The following is a 20,875-nucleotide window of genomic DNA, read 5'->3' on the forward strand; positions in this document are numbered from 1 at the left end:
TTAATGAAACTGTTGTACTGTATAATGCTAGAAAAAGAGCTGGGGTTGCTCCGCAGATTTACATTAGTGTGTTAATCAACAGCTAATCTTGCAATAAGCAGGCAGTTGTACAGTTAAGTCTTCACATTAAGCCTCATTTCTCTTATTTCAATTAACTAAAAGGAGACGCTTAGAGGAAGCTTAGGAAGCCAGCTGCTGGCTCTGTAGCATTTCGACAGCTCATCTCTCCCTGAGTCCTGGGTAGCATTAGTCTCTCTGCAGGGAGCCCCGCTGCCAGCTAGCTATAGCTATGGCCGCCGTGGGCTCATCCTTAACAACACACCTTAGCCTCAGGTGAGAGAGGGACACGGTGTGCAGCTGCTGATAGCGCTCATTAGTCTCGGGATTAGCCCCGATTAGCCTAGCCGTTACTCCCACCGATGCGAATGCTAATTACGCATTGCCACTTTACCCTTTCTAGACAAGCCGTGTGCCTGCTAGCTTTATTAGCTTTAAACTCTACTTTCCCCATGACTTTTTTTTTGGCTGCAGCTTCAACACCTGTTGCACGGCGTTGTATTTTGCTCTGACTGAATGCAAGCTGGTTCAGCAGGTTTTTTTTATCACACACTTGATAAAGATTGGAGATAGGGATGGTGCTATTTAGGCAGAAAGTAATCATCAAAAGTGTGTCAAGATAGAATACGATACCTGAGCTGACAGCAATCACTAATACAAGCTGTTCTGAAATGAAAAACAAAGTGAGAGCATAATTAAGGGGGAGGAACCTGATTTTACGCCCGGTCAAGCATACAGCTTTGTGGGAGTTTAACAAAAACAGAGTTAGCTGGCAGATCGGAGCTTTGACTTCATTCCACATGAGCGTTCATAAAGTGAAGCCACGATGAGTGTGACGTTAAAGCAGCGTGAAGGCTGTCACAGGCAAGTGACGAAGTGAAATTGACTTTGATGAGATTGAGATGAGGCGGAGGCGCCTTTAACTCGCGCTGTCCTTTCATCTGCGTCATTGTCAGTCAAAGCAAGACACAGACGGTGGTGGAGGAGAAGGAAGGATGGACGAGAAAGGTGGAGGAGAAGGATGAGCAGATAACCGCGAGCGGGAGCAGGAGAGCAGCACAGGGGGCTGAAGATTAGCGGTGGCTTCTGTCGGAGTGGGCTCCATGCTGATTTTCAGTGGCAGCTGTACACGCTGACTACAACTCTCCGGAGATGCTGACACAAATCCAAACTGATCTGCTCGATTTTGGTGAAATGCAGCTCTCGCCGGTCTCACAGTACGCTGTGTATGTCTCTCAGCAGCTTTGTAAGCAAAAAAAAAAAGAACTTAGAAACTTGTGCGGACTCAGCCGTCCGCTTGTTCTGGACCCGGTGTTGTGTTTATATATTGTCTCAGACTGACTGCAGGAAAACAGCCTCCTCTTGGAGACATTGATGTATCTGAGTGGACATTTTGACCCCAATTCACCTGCAGGCTGGTACTCTTAGAAGACAGAAATGTTCAAATGTGGGATGTCAGGTTATTCTACTTCATGTTTCTTATCAAACCAAGCTGATTCATGTTCACCTCAAGGAAACCGCCGGACTATGAAATGTGATTGCAAAGTATTCAGCTCGACTTGTTTTGTGAGAGAGGGGGGAGAGGACACAATTTTTGTAAGATAAGACAAACACGACCTGTTTTCCTTCAGGTTTCCTCCTTTTCCACCTGAGATAGCAGTGCTCGCTGGCCTGGATGCCAACCAGAGTGTGGTTAAAGCTTATCTCTGTCCTCTCTGCCAGTAGAAAGTGCCAGTCAGCTCCTTTCATTGGTTTATTTATTCCCTTTAAGCCCCTATGCTGGTTTTGCCAAGTGTTATTACAGATTGCTGCCTCTCAGATTTGTCTCTCTAACGGTGACCTTCACAGGTGACCCTAAAAAAAACGATCGGCAAGAACTCATCACAGGCTGTTTTGGGGTCAGTCGGTTTGTTTCCCTGGTACTTCAGTGAGAGGAAAGTTGCAGTGTAAGAGGCCAGATTATGACAATTGGTCCTAGAGTGCTTTGAGGAACTTAATGTGTTGCTGTAACACTAATCAAATCTCTTTTTTCTCTCTTTCTCTTCCTCCCTCTTTCCCTACCTATCCCTCTCTCATACAGGTGGAGCGAGAAATAGCTATTCTGAAGCTCATAGAACACCCGCACGTTTTAAAGCTACATGATGTCTACGAAAATAAAAAATACTTGTAAGTATCACCAGCAGATTGTGGTCGATCCCTGCTAAATAATACTAAATCATAAATGTACTGCACACACTAAATGATTGTTTATATGAAAACTTTTGCGGCTCACAAATATCATTATCATCAAGTGTTCTTTTGAATGCCAGAGCAGTCTCACATCATTTTGTTGGCCCGTGGAGCAGTTTTGATTGGTGTATTATGATTGGAGGGCAACAATGATAGCCTTGGAGGGGCGGATGCTCCATTAGTGTTGGCATGAAGCGTTTAATTTGGTCGCGGGCGCTAGGGGACCCCTAATAGGGAGAGGAAGTCTCCGTAATGTAAACACCATGACACGCTTATCAGAGGCTACACCATTGCATTAAGAAACATTAGCCATGGAGAGTGGCAGCCGCATTAGTCTGCCGCAGCGGCTGCACATGCAGGCACACACATAAATCTATTAGCGACCTTTAACGGTGGTGAGTGACAAGCCCATCAGTAGCTTATAGCAGGCCTCTTGATCTACAGAGGACTGTTTGTCAACTAAATTCAATTAGTTCCCACAGGCCAAATGGGATTGGACATGCAGTACTGTACATGTCATCCTTTAAGATGATAGGAGTAGCAGAATATTGTGATTCATCGTATAATTGGATTATTAAAATCACATTTTGTGCCCATTGCTTCATCACTTTTGACAGTTGGTCACTAGTAGCGTCCCAGAAGACAAATTGCTTTACATTTGAATCAACTCGAGTGCACTCCGCGCTTCACATCAGTGATGTAAGTTTGAAATGAATATTGTTTTACTTGCTCAGATATCTCAGCTTGAAAGCCAATAAATGATAGACACACACCAGCATGTTTTTTAGAGCTAGCAGTCCCAGAGCTTTTAAGATTTATTATGCTGCTGGCACAGATCCCACCACAAGCTGTTTAAAATGGTGCGGTGTGTGTGTGTGTGTGTGTGTACAAGAGGTGAGGGAGAAGTGGAATGAATTTGATACATAGCCCACCAATATTTTATTTATGGGTACTTCATTGCTCGAAATGAATGAATGATCACATCATGATGTTGATATAAATTATGCTTTTGAGAATGAAGAATGGTCACAGAAGAAATGCTCAATAGAGACTATAACGCATATAAGCACACTGTTTTATTTCAGATTTTTTGCTGCAGTGTTGAAAAGGTAACAAGATGATGAATTGCTGTAACACATGCAAGACAAGTTCTTTACCTATTTCTATTTGCTGAGCTACCATTGGGAAACAATGAGGCCAAAACTGCTCAAAGTCCTACATGCACTGCATCCTTGCATTGCTTAAAAAGTAATGATGTTTCTTATTATGGTATTAACAGTGAATCGTTAAAGTAATGCAAGAGCAAAGTATATAGCAGTTAAGTTTAAGTGGTACTCCAATGTTTAATGATTTAGTATTGCACTTCCATAAAGTTGGGGTACTTGCCAGAAAAGGATTAAAAAAGGATTAGTCCAAATCAGTGCAGCATAGGCTGAGATATCCTGACCCCAGTCAGGGTCAAACTTTAAACATGCTGGATCCTACAATTCCCATAATACAACTCATTAGCAGCTCTTTATTAGACCATCCTCCACAACTCTACGCCCTTGTTTTTTAACTCAGGTCTCTATATTGAGATTACTCCGATGACATAACAAGTTTTATTTTAGCAGCTTTTAGAAAGCTCCCTTTCAGAGCCAGAGAAAATATCATACAACAGCTTTAATTGGCGGAGTAGTACTACCTATGAAATGTAAACTGATCATGATAGGTAAAATCAGAAGAGTGCTACCATTATACTAAATAACTGAAAGTGAAAGTGGAATAGCATTTAAATCATAGTCATATTGTATAGGAATCTGTTTATTCTGAAATCAATGTCCATGTTTTTATGCCTCCGTGCAGACGACAGTCGTGGCTGGAGGCATTACGTTTTCAGGTGGTCCGTCCGTCTGTCCCATTCTCGTGAACGTGATATCTCAGAAACACAACACAACAAATGTCTGACCTGACACGCCAGATGGTTTGTTACACAGAACTATCTGAGAAGCCGTTGTTTTAAAATGTTTGGGAAAGGGCAGGCACTTTAAAAAAATACATGGTAGATGATTGGATGAACCATCTGTCAATCAAACTCGGCCACTAGGACTCAGGAGAAGAGCGAAAAACATCTTTTCCATTGAGAAAAGCCTTCAGTGCCGTTCTTTGCTCTTCTTTCAATGAAGAAATACTCTCCAGTTCTGATATAACTGATACTATTACAGCTACGCTAACCTCTTCAGGAGCCGCCATTGTTGTTTAGAACGAACAGTCGCCTCTCCGTGTTGCCTCACTAATGCTTAAGCCATGCCCGCCGCTGCAGTAGCTCCTCATGGGACACTGATTGATTGGTCCGTGATTACTTGAAGCCTGACAAGATGGATTGTTGTGTGAGATGTGATCCCGCGATTCTCACATGATCTTGTGGCATCGCGAGAATCCAAGTGCCGTGATAGGTTAACAAACGTCCACTTGGACTCTAGGATGAACTGATTAGATTTTGGTGGTCAAAGGTTAAGGTCACTGTGACCTCAAGTCCATCTCATTCTCATGAAAGCCATATCTCAGCGAGCAGTTTTTTCTAATTTGGTACCAACGTCCATTTGAACTCAAGGATTAATCTAATAAATTAGGGTAAATAATTCTAGTTATAAATGTATTAATGTTTGTTCAGCTGCTGCGGTCTGGTTGTTATACACACCAAAGCTATTGAGGTTTTGCCTTAGCCAGCTCTTTTGGCTTTCGGGTGGTTTAGTGAGCACCTGCTCTGTGGACGAGTACAGTTTGCAACACTGTAGTGTAATCAATAAAATAGCATGGAGACAAACACAACCACAGCAGGTAGAGAGAGAGAAGAAAGAGAGTATTTCACCGCCTGTCTGAGTTTCAATTTGTCCTAGTGAAGATGGAGGGAGTTTCAGCACAGGATATACGAGCAGGCCAGGGTGGAGCAGGGGCAGGGCACCGCTGGCTTTCAGCCCACAGATGCAGCTTTAGGTCTGGGCCAGCGGAGATTAATCTCCCCTCTGTCCCCTTGGAGCCCCAGAGCAGACTGTGTCCCCCACAAGCCCAGCCACACAGACTCAAAGGCCACCTGAAAAATGGCTGTAGGAAATGTGATGGCAGGGAATATTGTGTGCACGTTTGGGGAAGGTAAAAGAAGAAAGGACTTACAACACAAGCACTGTATACAGTATGTATAGCAAAGAACTTTTGTTCCAATATCTCTCTTCCGTCCTCTCTTTTGTCTGTTTTGATTAAGCGAGTGCTGAGACAAAGACTTTCACAGAAGCTTACTGCATCTGTACCTCCACAGATTTCTCCTAAATCCCTCATGTCTAAGAGCTTTTCACACAACTTTTCCATCTTTTTGTAGTTTAATGCAACTTTATCATCCCTCTGATGCCTCCCATCGGAGGTCAGAGTGTATAGTATATCAGAACCCTTCACATATATTGTAATACACTGTTGGCATGCTTCACTCTCTGACTGTGGGGACAGCTTACAGATGCCAAAATGAAAAATAAACTCTCTACATGATATGACTTTGGGGAGATCAGATTGTTGATTCTGGGTGTTTTGTCTGTGTATAACAGCTGTAAAGGAACTATTTTCAGCATATTGTTGAGTTCTTTCAGACCTCTGAGGTCAAGAGCTTTCTCTGTTTCCACAGGGCCCTTTCAGAGGGCTGTGTTTCTGCTGTTCCTCTTCTTTTTTTTTTATCTGTATTTCCTTTTCTCTCTCTCTCTCTTAGGTACCTTGTGCTAGAACATGTGTCTGGTGGTGAGCTGTTTGACTACTTGGTGAAGAAAGGCAGGTTAACACCTAAAGAGGCCAGGAAATTCTTCAGACAAATCATGTCTGCCCTGGATTTTTGCCACAGTCATTCCATATGGTAAGTGAAATGATCTGCATGCAAAAAGACTTGTTCTAGCTGCTAGATATGTTTACGTTGGGCATTGTTAAAGTATATGAAGTATATAAAGCAAATACATTAATTTGCAATTATATATTTGTAGTACAACAAAGTAGACCCACAATGCAGTAGACATAAGTTGTGGTACACAGTCGTACACTAAAACAAGTTCACCATTTTAGAAAACATTTTTTCCTTTATTTGGGATCACATTCAAAAGTCATCTTTTGCTTTACTTTTAAAGAATGATCTAATTTTTTCAGCTTTTTAAAATGTAAACATAGAACACAAAATTTAATTTGAGATAAAGAAAAAAATCTGTAAAATAAACACATATATTTACACAAAAAAAAAGGAAGTTTCGGGGAAATATAGATTTTCCACTTCTCCCTAATTTCTTCAAATTTAGTTTCCTGAAGCCTCATGGAGAAGTCTTCTATAGATGGGGTGTCTAGTTTAAGCCATTTCTTTGTAATTGCTTTTCAAGCAGCTACACTCAGTATTCAAAATAAGGATTTTGTTTTAATATTTGTGGATGTATAAAGTTGAAGCCTAAAAATACATTTATCCCATTTAAAAGCAATTTTTGTCCCAAATATAGTCACTAATTCTGTATAAATCTCACGCTAAAGAGTATTTACTTTTGAACAGGCCTAAAACACGTAGTAGTGATTGGCTTCCTGGGAGCATCAATTCCTCCAGCAGCTGGAAGAGCCTGAGTGGTGAGATATCTGAACTCTTCCAGCCAAATGTTCTCCATGAGGTTGAGCTTGATATCCTCCTTTGAATTTGAACACCACTCCTTTCACATAAATATCGGAGGTACTTTGGGTTTAAGCCATGAAAATCACATTCACTATCTCCATAAAACCATATATCATATACAGTGCATTTAAAAAGATTTTAAAAAAACAACAACTAATAAACAAGCATACCCAGGAGGTGTAACAAAGTCAATTTGGTCGTCATACAACATTGAACAAATAATGAGTTTCCAAATAATGAATTTTAAAAAGATACAGATTCTTCCTGAAGTGAATCTACAATCTAAATTTCAATCAGTTTATTCATAGCCTTGGAGTGCCGTTTAGTTTTCAAACCAATGATTCAATATGCAGATTACAGCACTGAGAAAACTTAGTATTGCTTGTTATGAAAGTGTATTTTTCCTCTTTCATTCAGTTTATACAGGGAAGGATGGTTGTCACATTTCTAATAGAAAGAGGCAAAAACACCGACATGTATCGCCTCATAACTAAGAATATAACTATAACTATATGCAGTATATGGTTTGGTTTGGGGCGGATTGAAATACAAATTCCAAATAAATTGCCCAGGTATCATTTTTAGAGCTGCGCAGAAGTGACGCTTTTGTCAGTACGCAGTACATTTCTTTAACTAGGCTCTGCTCAGTGATGAGTCATTGTATTTGCTGAAATTTGCCTCCTGGTAGTTACTAATGTGATGCATTGTGTTTGGTTTCAGGGGGTAATTTAACTGTGCGTGCGTGCGTGCCCGCGTGTGTGCGTCTTGTATCTATTTGTGATGCTAAAGAAGATGATAATGTTTCTTTTTTGTGTATCTATGAACCTTTGCTCTGCATTTTGTCCTCATGTGCTGCATAGCAGAGCACAAAACTACATTGAGCAGAATGAGTTCAAGTGTATTTACTTTTACCTTGGTCATAAGGTATCTCCAGCGACTTTACAGAAACAGGGGGAATGACAAGAAAGATGAGATAGGAACAAAAACATAACTGCATGCAAATTAAGCGAGTGTCTATCACTACTACTATGTCTAGCTAGCCAAAGGACTGCTAGAAAGCCCTTTTTGGCAGAAATATTTAGTAATAGTAGTAGTAGTATAAAGGGGAGGAGGGGGTCATGGTGAATGAATGGTCAAACTCAGGACTTTCACACAGGAGACTGGGATTTGTGTCCCGTGAGAAGCCTATTTCTACACTTAGGGCGCTTTCACAAGCCAACATTTAGGCCCTCTGTGTTGGCATTTGACTGGTTAACATGAGTGGTAGAGGACTGACCTGGACTTGTGCAGAAGTCAGATTTTTTGCTTGACATCTAGGCCGAAGAGAACATACAGAATATGCAAAATAAAGTCCAGAAAAATAGTGACGTTTATAAAGTAATTTAAGATAAACTGGATAAGAAGGGGTTCGTGTGCACAGTAGATCAGTGCCGAGTCAAAGTGAAAATACTTTGACAGCAATATATTAAAGTCCGCGATTCCCTGCATAGAAGTGTCAGCTCTCAAGACGAATTCGCTCCTCCGTACACGCCCCTTAGCTAATTCTAATTTTGATTTGGTCTGCTTTAATTTGTGCATTGTGAAACTGAACCAGACTAAATAGAAAACAAACCAAAAGTAACAGTTTCACTCTGATTCGGACGAGCTAAACGGACTATGGCTTGTGAAAGCGCAATTAGCTTACTTATTATTTTCTGTTTTTTTTATTATTATTATTGTTTTTAGTTTTTTAGTTGCTGTTTTGTTATGTTTAGGCAACAAAACAACTTAATTAGGTTTAGGAAAAATATACACACAGTAGCCTACATACAGTATAGCCTACTATATCTGATGTGTGCCCGGGTCGGGCGTAAATAGTAACGCTGGCTACGGACACCTGGGTGCTGCCTTCAACTAATCAGTCACAAGAAAAGATAATACCACGTACAAGGATGGCCGACCATGCAGGTGCTAGGTAATGGTTATCCTGGTTACATTTAATAATCTAACATTTTATCCTATCAATCCTATTTTAATGCTGTTCTATTTTCAATATATGTGTTTCCTATTCGGTCACTAGTCGTTGTGTTTGTTGCACCCCCTCTCTTTACTTGCCAACTGGAAAAAAGGCTTTATGCCAATCCCTAATATAAACCAAGCCATTTACTTATTTAGACCAAATCAGCCCACTTTTATACATAAACTGCATCAAGTGGGCTGAATTTTCACATGTCCGATTTACAACAAACTTGAGAGTTGTTCTGGCAGTGAAAGCCCAGAGTAAAGCCCAGATCAAGGGTGCTACTTCACTTGCATTATTTAGATGAATTTTGAGGTCATTAACAATTAAAACATGGTCATTATGCAGCTCATTGTTAGCTTGTTTCCTTGCTGCTCACACCGCTATAATATTCACTCCGATTACAAGCATTAAGATATCACCATAAAACCCCGCCACAGCCATGGACTAGCCCGGTCATGGCCAGAGAGGATTTTATGGTGTGGCACTACGATTGCTATCCAGCCAGTCGACTCGTGATGATAATTTATGTGCTTCTATCATAAGTTTTGTGCCGAGGCTATTGTGGCTGAAAGCGCTGGAGAGAGAGAGGCTTCTCTACTCCTCTCTGCACAGTTCAGTTTACTTGAAAGTTTCCTGAATAGCTTCCTGCTGATGATGAAGGGGAAACCGGTGAAAAACACTTATGATATAATATTCCCTAGAACCTGCTGTAGATGTAGATTACTAAATGCCTGGGAGACAGATTTGCATAATGTTGCACGGGCAATTAAAAGGAAAAGAATTAAACTGATTTGTCATGGCATGATTAGGCACGGTTGGATTTTTATGATTTGATATGCGTTGTATTTTTGCACACTATAGTTTATAGAAGAGGCAATTACATTGTGGCCGCTGCTATTTAAGCTACTGCATCCTTACTTTACATTTTACTGATTATCTCGGGATGATGCGCTTGAGATCATTCTATTCTTTGCACCATCAAACAGGTAGTTGACGGACTCTATCTTGAATTCTCAGAGAGCATTAAGAAAACAGACGATAGCTCTTGTACTGCTGGAAATAGAACAAAACTGTGCCACCTAAGGGAATGAAAGTTAGAAGTCTTTTATCAGTCTGTGTAAATAACTGACTGTGAGAAGAACAGATTAGGCCAATTAAGAGAAAGCATCTGGGACTGACATTAAGTGCACGCACATACATAGATTATCGCAGCTCTCTTGTATTAACATTCACATTTATCTCTCCTTTCCTGATTTGCTTTGCTGCTGTCTCTCTCCGTCTTAGCTCCTTAAATCCCCTCACTAACGCTTGTAGAAAATGATGCCTTGTAAATTTATCATGAGGAGGATTATTTGGGAGTGTTGTTGCGCCCACTCGCCCTCCTCCCAACCTCAATTAGGGGCAAACAGACAGACAGACAGAAGCAGCCCCTCTCACCTCCCTTCCATTCCCACTAATGAGATCCCAGCATCCCCTCAATAAAAAAGCATTCCTGCAATCATTTCTTCCATTTCTACTTGTCTGAGCGGGGGACCTACACAGGCCATTAGAAGTGCTCTTTTTTTCTCCGTGATTCACCGTGCATAGGGGGTGGGGGGGGGTAAACACACACTCGTCAACCCTCCCTTTCTGCACACCTCCCGTTTTCACTTTGCCTCCCGCTTCCCCCTCCGCCCACATCCTCTCCCCAAATATCTCTCTTGAGCCAGATGGATGTAAGCATGGATGTGAATGAAAGAGCGTAGAGGGCTGTTTATGACTCAGTGTTTCCGCTGCCTGATTCAGATCGCGCTCTGATTTAGGCAGAGTTTTCTTTTTACATGGTTTGGAGAGAAAGGGACAAAGTGAAGCATCGCTGATGAGGGAGATGAGGCAAAGATAGCTAAGGGTAAAAAAAACTGACACGGCAAAGGAATCGAGATATTTATAATGAATGCTGAGGCAGTGAGAGAAAATCTTCGTTGTATGTTAATATAGATCCAGTGTCAAACTTCCCCTCTTTCCTCCTCACTAAGACACGACTTGTGTTTGGATATTATTAGCTTAAGTCTGCCAATGTGAGATCTGCAATGTATGACGTGTAAGAGAGAGACTGATTGACGGACCGCAACCCACATAATGATATGATATTTTATTGATCCTTTTGAACATTTCTCTTTCAATCCAAGGTCAGGGTCAGCTACAGAGCAGCCCTCCCAGAGCTGCTTTGGATTCAGTTTGTTACTCAAGGTCACAATATCAAAGTAGATGCCTCATTATATGTAGTATATTGCAGATAATTCACTTCCACGTTCACCTGAGGAGGAATCCCCACAACAGCTTGTCAGTTCTGACATTCAACAACATTCACATCTGCTACACCGTATACACTCTCCAGAGAAGTTGATGTGGCGGTCTGCCATAACTGCAAACACCCAACAGAGACATAGATTGATTGAGAAGAGTGAAGTGGGCTTTCCTTGAACACTTCACAAGCTGCCAGTGGTGGAAGAAGTATTCAGATCCTTTGCTTTCAAGTCCTGCATTGAAACTGTTACTTAGTAAAAGTAAGTATAATCAGGAAAATGTACTTAAATTAGTAAAAGTATATATTATTATCATTAGATTATTATTACTCGTGCAGTGATGTAAAAGCAGGATTTTACTGATGTAGTTGGTTGAGTTGGAGCACATTTTGATCTATTAACTAATGATTATTTTCACTAAGGATTAATCTGCTGATTATATTCTCCATTAATCGATTGATTGTTTGGTTTGTAAAAATTGTGAGAAATGCCTTCATGATTTCCCAGAGCCCAAAGGGACACCTTCACAATGTTCGTTTTGTCCAACCAACAGTCCAAACTTCAAAATTATTAAGAATAAACTAAAAAATAACTAAAAAAATTGAAAGGAAAATCAGCAAATCTCCACATCTGAGAAGCTGGAACCATGAAGTATTTGGCATCTTTGCATTTAAGATGACTTAAACGATGTCAAAATAGTTGCCAATAAATTTTCTCAGCTTTAATTGAGCTGTACTTGTATACAGTAAACTGTTGGTTAGTTGAATTTACAACAGAACATCATATTTTATATGTTTTATATGCAAAACTCTTAATTTGTAAAGTAACAAAAGTTGGCGTACAATATTTCCCTCTGAGATGTAGTAGAGTAAAAGTATAAAGTAGCATATAATGGAAATATTCAAGTAAATTACAAGTACCTCAAATTTGTACTTAAGTACAGTGCTTGAGTAAATGTACTTGGTTACATTCTGCCACTGCAAGCTGCTTGTGTGCTTTGTACCCAGCGTTTGAACCATATTAACAGATGACGAGAAGTCAATTTGAAGGGCATTTGTCATTATCTATGCATTTGGCTATCTTTTTACTGCACTTGAACTCACCATAGAAAGCACTATGTGCTCTGATTCCCTGAGATAAACCTAATGCACAGGGTTTCTACTCTCTTGTGAGCAATGAAGGTATATTGTATTGATTTTTCTCTGAGTTTCTGAAGCCGCAGCGAGACTATACCCAGGATAGGAGGTCAAGCGAGCCAGGGTTGACACCAAACACACCCCCCATCCCGCCCAGTCACTTTGTCCACCCGCTCCCATCACATCATTTTACCATAGGGTGCACAAGCAGAGATTTCCTTCAGCTACGTTTGCATGGGCATGAGCAAACACAATTATAAACCATCCACAGAAAAAGAAGCATGATTTCACCCTGGTCACAACACACTCTTTCACAACGCTGTTCCGTTTGTTTAGCGATGACTTTGGTCTTTCCCCTTGTGACCCAGTTAACAACTCCATGTCTGTGTGTTCAATACAAAGTGAATGTGTGTGGGTAAGAGATAAAGACTATCTGTCACACAAAGTGACTCGAAGCATCCCACCAAGTAAGGCAGAGAGATTGCTAGTGCGCCTTGGAAGAGAACTGCGTACCTAAAGCTCAAAGCTTCATCATACGTGCTCACACATCTGACACTGATTATTTCCGCCACCTACATGTGCAGGAACAAACACCTGGTCCAGAAGTCACATTAAACCCACGCGGTGGCATAATCATGCACATCATCCATATCCACCGTTCTCTCTCACTCTGTGTCTCCCACACTCCCCCTCTGTCATTAGCTGCTTTATTCCTCCCTACCAGGGGCTTGGAGAGCCACATGCATCCAACATCACTTGCGTCTAGCTCCACTGAGCTTTTTTCTACAATGGAATAATTGTATATTAGAACAGTGATAAATATTGTGATTTAGTACTCTTTATTTATACTTAAAATAATCAAATGGAAATTGGTATTTTTGACTTAAGGCAGCAGTGGGTAGAATTGGAGCAAATATGATTAAAAAAAAAGTTGTTTTTATAAAACGGTCACTATATCCTGACAGTAGTACAGGAGACAGGTAATCTGAAAGAAGTGCCTTTGTGTCCTCCAGTGCTCCTAATGGCATCTGCAAGATTTCACAGACAGGAAAACAACCGATCAGCCGAGCTAGAGTCTTACTGTCTCTGAGCCGGCTGTAGCTTGTAGTGTACTGTTTAGCTGTAACATGAGAAAGTTTGTGACCCAGCCGCCATGTTCAGGTAAGCTGAGGAAATACCAAGCACCGCCCACCAGCCGGAGCAAACTTTCTCATTTTACAGCTAAACAGTACACTACACGATGTTTCTGAAAACATTTGAGGAGAGAAATAGGCATTACGGTAACAGAATATTGATTCAAATTTGATCAGCGCTGCCTTTTTTGACCATTTGATCATAGTTTGCGAGTGATTGACAGATGCCTCTGTTGAATGAACAGCCAATAGGAACGCTGTCTCTCTCTGAAATGACCTGTCATTTGAGCTAATGAAACCATCGTGCTTTCTAAAAATAACCTTTTTTTTGTTAAACGTGTAGATTTTTCTCCGACCCTGAACATGACACTAGTTTGACCTTTTAACCTTTTATCCTTTTATGACCTTATGCATGTGACTGGTTTTAGGACAAACCCATCACAACGTAAGTGCAATAAATAAGAAGAAAAAGTCATTTTTATGAATTAAATACTGTAATGAAATGTAAAATTATATCCGCATGCCTAAATGTATTGAAGTATTTATTGAAACTTCATATTTGAAATGATTTTTAAAAAAGCATACAAATGTAAATGTACTTTATAAGGTCTCAATGAATAATTTTTTATGGGTATTTTTAATACCTTTTTTTAGCCTGTGTTCACAAAAGGGGTCAAATACTGTTGGTAAGTGACAATTAACCAATAAGCCAATAGGTGCTACTGTAAACCTTCAGGTCTGATTACTTACAGGTTGAGAGGAAGCAAAGTTAGCTTTTTGTCGGATTGACCAAGATCCAGATCAGGATTGGTAACTGTTGTTTGTCAGTGATGGTCTACTACTTTTTTCACAACTCATTTGTCTTATAAACAAGGTTATGCTTTCTTTCATTTCCACTTTGTAAATACTATTTGTACCGGACATGTTGTCATTTTTTGATCTCATTGAGGCCAAAATCTCCCGTCACGGGCTAGATTTGTTAAAGCCTGAAAACAGAGCCATGAGGACGTACAGAAGTCTAGTTTTCTCTCAGAACACTTGAGTTACAATATACTGAAAGGTTATTATGGAATTTTTTCCCAATGATGCCAAAAATATTCAGCCTACTGCAGGTTTAACTAGTATATTCAATAATTGACAAATCAAGGTATTTTATCACATTGATCCACAAAAACCTTGTATATTCAATATTGGTAATACAGTACAACCATAAAAATTGAAGTTGTACATCTGTAGAGACAGAATTCAAAGCCATGTGCAACTGTCTCAGTCCCTTTGTTTTTATCCGCATTTTCAATTTGTGCGCTAAAAAAACAGTGGAAACGGCGGACGGAAAGTTGAAATATTGCTTAAAAGTTTTTACGCTTGGCTGTGGTGGAAAAGTTGGTGTATCAATAAAAAGTAAGTGCAGACTTAGCCAACAAATTATGCCGTACATGAAGCGTGTGACTTATTTGTCACTCAAGCTTCCGCTCCACTGAAGCAGCAACAAAATAGCGACAGGTGTGTGAGAACCGATGAGGAGGCTCTAACCTTCCTCAAATTAATACATGAAACAAAGGTAGATGGAATATTTCCATCACGTTTTCTATATTGTTTACCATCGTTTGAGGTTTGACTGATGCTCTTTTAATTATGTCGTCTTGTTGCGCGCTCTTCTTCTGCAATGGTTTTAATGGCATGTAGAGTGGAAACTTGCCACCAGCTGTTTACCTCGATGCGCACAACTCCTAGTATTAGCATAAAGACGGATGGAAGCTCACAACAAAACTTCTTTGTCTGTCATTTTTTTTTTCATCTATTGTAATCTTTCTACAACATGCAGTTCATGTTAGCTTATTTGTCATCCTCTATCCTCTGTGCGTCCTTTCCTCTATCAATAGCAGCCCGTGCCCTTGTGGCTGTTTGTGGCTGAGTTTGTTGACGTTCTTAGCAGAGTTTCCCCAGATGTCTGTCTGCCTCCCAGCAGAAAGCCTGTACTTATGGCCTATCATCATTACGGCTGATGGCCGCTAACAACACAGAATGGAAATCTTTTCTCTCTTCCTCTCCTTGTCTTTTAAAATGTTCTGATATTTTCCTCTCCTGCAGAGACAGTTAAAGCACTGATGTGTAACTGGATGAGAGGAGGGAAGTTGATGTTGAGAGGAGGTGGAATGGAGATGGGATGGGTAAGATGGATATGGAAAATGGAGCCAGAGGAGGGAGAACAAAAGTAGTAGGTTGGTTCATAGTGCTTGATTTAGGGGAAATGGACTTTTTAAGGTGAAGCTTAACAAGAAAGGTTGTTATGTGGAGAATAAAGGTGGAAAAAGATAACCCACTTTTCTAATTTTGAACAGGCAGAATGGACTATTTTAAGAGGAATTCTGCACCACCATGAGCCATATCTGTCTGTTTTGGATGCCTGATGTTGCTCTGGGTTTTTAATATCTATGCCACTCCTTCACTCCAATGCTTTTCTGACAGCATGTCTGTTTATTCTGCCTTGAAGGTCCGCTGCTCATCCTATCTCCCTCAGTCAAACTCCTCTGGATTAAGAGCAAACGCTGGGGTGCACACACAGATTTGGCACAACAAAGCAAATAGTTTGTTTATTACAAAACTAGCCATCATTGTAATCCCACGTTTCACTCACTGCATTAGATGCAACAATGCGTTACTTCCCCAGTGTTGCTCAAAACCCCAGAGGAATAGATTGAAGTGTCCCAGATGGCACAAGATGCAATGCTCTTGTAACCAGTCACTGTGTGTAAAAGATAGCTGTGTGCCTTCCTCTCAATTCTAATCCAGTTAAAATGCAAATCATATGAGAGGAGACTACTGAAATGTGTAGGACACCAGTATAAAGAGGCACTAAGTATGGTACTGTAGCTATCCAAGTGAACTTCAAAGATCATGATGTGAGATCGAATGGGACCAAATGTGATATGATGGAAGGAAACATATTCAACTTTGGCGCATAAGGAAAAAACTGTCTTCATCTTTCATTTACTAATTATAATTCACATTTAAAGGGAAACCTTTGTGATTTAGTGTGCTATCAGTTGACGTAACACAATCAGACAATATTAAAAGCATGGGCAATGGACGATGGTAGTTGACACTTGTTTAGAGACCATTGGTTGTTTTTTAAATGTTGCTTTGTGTGATGTAGCATTGTGAGCTCACAAAATATGGTATTACAATCATTGTCACAAGGAACAATGATTATATGAGACAACACCATATAATGGTAGATAGCTAGACTGATGTTTCCCAAACTTTTTTCTGGGGACCCACTTTTTAAAAATGACAACCATTGCAACCCAATTCACAATATGCCTTATCTATAGATTGTGAGAAGAACCAATTTGCGCGTAAATAAACGTTCATGACCATTTTTACTGCCACTTCCGCATCACCTTATATTATCTTGAATAGGTGAACCATTTCGAAGAGATATACATTTGATGAATCACAACTTTATTTTATGCCTGTGTTATTGAAAACATATACACATGTGAAATACTTTATAAATGAGACCAAATAAATGCATTTAGGTGGATTTAACAGGCTCCTCTCATCAGTAAAACAAACAGAATGTACGCTAGCCTTTCATATTAGATTCAGTGTTATAAGTAGGCTACAATTATCAGAACAATAGGAACATTCAGGCTCCCTCATATGGCTCAAAGGTGTACTGCAGATACAAATGTTAAATAAGAGACTGGAAGAAATATCCTGTGACCTGTAGGTCCTGATCCAGTCTTTGGGAATGACTGCGCTAGACTATATACATTACATGTGTATGTGTATCTTTGTTTTTTTACTGTTTAAAAATGTTTAACTGAGACTTTAGACTTAGACTTGTATGCTACGAATAGTCCATGAGATTGGATGTAGCCTATATGTAATTACTTCATGATGGTGTTATGCCGTAGCTTACAAGCTAACACTGTTAGGACAGTGTAGTGAAGGCCATGTGCAGGCCATTGCCGCCAATCTGTCCTTTTCTGTTAGTAAAATAAATTCACAAGTTTACTTTCTAAAAGGGATTAATGATGATTTCTGAGTAACTGCGACCACACTTGAGTACATTGCTCCCACCTTGTCTTTTTATCTGTACCTTGAATAAATTATGTTCCAAATGTGGTATTAACTTGGCTACTTTGAAGAAGAAAAAGGACATTAACTACAGAATAATATAGCAGTGAAACACATTCACCGATCACTTGCTTTAAGCAAAAATGCAAAAACAGACCAATTCCATTAGACAGCAAAAAAAGGGGGGAAAAAAGACAACTTTATCTTTCTCATCCCTCATTGCTCTTAATACACAATTAACCCCATTGGCTAATGAATGATTGTGCTAAGCACATCTAAGTCAGCAGTCAGAGATGTTGTCCCCTTTTGCTAATGCGATAGAATATTAGCCTAAAGCATTCTGAGTGAATGTGCTTGGTCTCTTTCTAATTGGGTCAACAGAAGCCTAAAAAAAGTTTGAGAGAAAAAAGGAAAGATGGAAAGAGGAGGATGACACAGAGGTACGCCGGAGGCTAAATGGGTGCATTTCAGCTCACAACGCTGGTTAAAAACCCCATTTCAGCTAACAATAATGGAACCAGGATAGCTTTAGTACTTCATAAAAATGCAAAAACAGGTGTGCTGTATTCCAGGCATGTTAATATGTCAAAAAGATGCATTTGAGCCATTAGTGTTAGTTTCAAGTGTTCCGGTTTAGCTAATTAGTGCCACACATCTTGCTGCGATAACGCAGGCTTAACGAGAGGCAATACTAAACGTGCTGAATGTCAAATGTGTCACTATGGGAAAAGTATATTTTCCTTGGGCTGGAGAATTTAGTTATAAAACTGCTCGTCACCATAAACATGTCTGGGATATTACAGGGATGTGGGCCCCAAGAGGACAGACCCATTACAACATTCTGTAAAACAGAACATATCAGCATGGTGCGTGCAAATGATCACAGGCAATTAAGAGCTTGGTGTTAAATTGCAAGAATCATGTCTAACAGCCCCACTGGGGTGTAAACCCTGCTCAGACAGCATGTAGACACGCACGGGTGCCCTGTAAATTACACTGAACGGCATCGTAAGAGCTCAGTTCATGTTGAACTGAGAGGCCTGTACCACAGATCAAGGTACAACTATGTAATAGATATGCTAACATGAGGAATGACAATAGTGGAGACACCCCAGGTTAATAGGGTAACACAATTTAACTAATAAATATCTACATGAAACTTCCCCAGTTTTTTTTGTATTACAAGTTTTCAGAAAATGTATGTTTAAATATACAAATGAGACTTTGTCTTATTAAATATGTGCTAATTTGCATACATTTCCATAACAGAAATATGAACATTGAATAAAGCCAGGTTCAAAATCCTTGTTTGATGTAACTGACATATTAGAGTCAAAGGTTATTACAGAGGGAATTTTGGATATGTCTTTTTATCATTCCATAAATCAGAAAGTACGGTCAACAGCCATAAAAAAATCAATTTTACCATGTTTTTAGGAATAAAATGTTCTATAAATCAGGCTATGAATGATATATGAACAAACCCCTCTGTAGAAACCTTTAGAATATAGATAGGAATGATACTGGAGAGTTTGGTGTATGTAAGTGCTACTGAAGTGGAGATTTCGGGCTCAGAGTATGAGAGAAAACTCATGAGAAAACAACCTTTAAAGGTATGGATTGTAAAACTCCATACATTTTTAAAGACGCTGCAGGTGAAGAGGATAAAAAAAAAAAAAAATACTAATAGATATCGCCATGAAACTTTTCGAGTTGATTACTTACATTAAGACAATTACTTTTTGTATTACAAGTTTTCTGAAATGCTATGTTTAAATATGCAAATGAGGCATTATCTAATGCTAACTTTTGGTGAATTTTGGAGAAATCTACAGACGTAAATAGACAAAGTAGTGAAATAAACACCTGAATGTGTTTTGGATGTTTTCTTTCCACTAGTCTGAAATAAGACATGTTATGGAAGCAAAATAGCCCAAAATTGATCAGTGCATGAAAAACAATATTTTTTTAAATGAGGTGTCTCGTCTTAAATAGTGTCCTTCCTTTGGTGTTTTTATATTTCTGTTCTATACCTGTACTGTGTTCTGTATTGGTCAAGCGTACTACTAACATTAATATTGTTTATTTCCTGCACAAATCACCTATCCAAAAATAATATGAATATTTTAGGGAGAAAGGGGCATTCCTCCTAGACTTGCTAGTGGTGCAAAGCTTCCACATTTCTGGAAAGAAAAACTACAGCTCATTGCAGCTGTTGAATTCGTTTAACAGCGTCTCCTCCTGGATGACATATGAGCTCAACTCAGAGATATCCCTGCTGCAAGGCCTGCTGTGTGAGCAAGATTACAGTTGCAAAGTGCAGCCTAATGTGTCAGAGAGGCAGTTTAATGTCCTATTATGGATACCAGAGTCCTGACAACCAATAAAGCATCCAGATGCAATTTGTCCCCTTGATGCTGTCGGTGGATAAATACGCTGTTGCCTTCTTTCTTTTGTGGATCAGTCTCTCTTGAGGTTTGGCTCTTTGTGTTTTACATGTGATAAGCCTTTGATTATACAATGTTAAAGCCATGTTTATGGGTCTTTCAGGTAATGATTTAGTGTGTGTTTTTGCATCGGGGGCTGACAGTTGGAGAGTACTTAGTTATTTATGACTTGGGATCCGTTATGGTCAGCAGGTTTGATGTCAATAGTAAACAATGTTTGAACACTGTCCTACACACTAGACACAATTAGCGTTGTCATTTCTTTTGTCACTGATGTCCCACCAAATTTTTAACATCATTGAAGCCCTGTCTTCTGGTCCCTGTTTCTACAAAGTTACAATTTGACCTTCCGGCATGTTTAGTCACAAGTGATTTGTAACTTTCAGCTGTCTTAAACATTTAGTTGTCGGGAGAAAAAATATTCCTTAAGCATTATTTAATCAGGCATGTTGAGGAAGAGGCCTGGCGGCGTAGTGGGAGACGCCCAGTACAACCTCACACAGGTGGCCCCTGAGCAGTTTGGTAAATGTTTGTTCCTTCCTCATGTGCTTTGACAGTATTAATGGTTAAAAGACTAACTACCAGGCTCCTGACATCACTGCCAAATGATGGTTGTGTGTGAGTTGATAAAGGTTTTAGCCTGGGGAGGACTGTTTTAGATGCTATCTGTGTTTTATTTCAATTATAGTAGGGATCACAGAGACTGCCAGTGTGATAACAAACCAGCTGACAGCTAATCCCTCAGGACAGGAAACGACTCGTACAGCAGCTGATGCCATCTAAGGTTAAACGTCCATTGTGATGAGGCACTGTTCAAAGGCTGATGCATCCAGCTATTGT

The 20,875-nt window shown here is 39.8% G+C and overlaps 1 protein-coding gene across 11 annotated transcripts in view; it reads left to right on the forward strand.

The window, feature by feature from the left end:
- brsk2a (BR serine/threonine kinase 2a) overlaps positions 1-20,875 on the forward strand; it is a 197,365-nt gene that overhangs the window by 134,770 nt on the left and 41,720 nt on the right. For all 11 annotated transcript variants that reach the window (XM_037766987.1, XM_037766990.1, XM_037766992.1 and 8 more), the window contains exons 3-4: positions 2,138-2,223; positions 6,020-6,160. In XM_037766987.1, coding sequence (XP_037622915.1) covers positions 2,138-2,223; positions 6,020-6,160 — 227 coding nt within the window. The remainder of the gene's footprint in view (positions 1-2,137; positions 2,224-6,019; positions 6,161-20,875) is intronic.

The sequence above is a fragment of the Sebastes umbrosus genome, chromosome 4 (assembly GCF_015220745.1).
Source record: "Sebastes umbrosus isolate fSebUmb1 chromosome 4, fSebUmb1.pri, whole genome shotgun sequence".
NCBI classification, from domain to species: Eukaryota; Metazoa; Chordata; class Actinopteri; order Perciformes; family Sebastidae; genus Sebastes; species Sebastes umbrosus.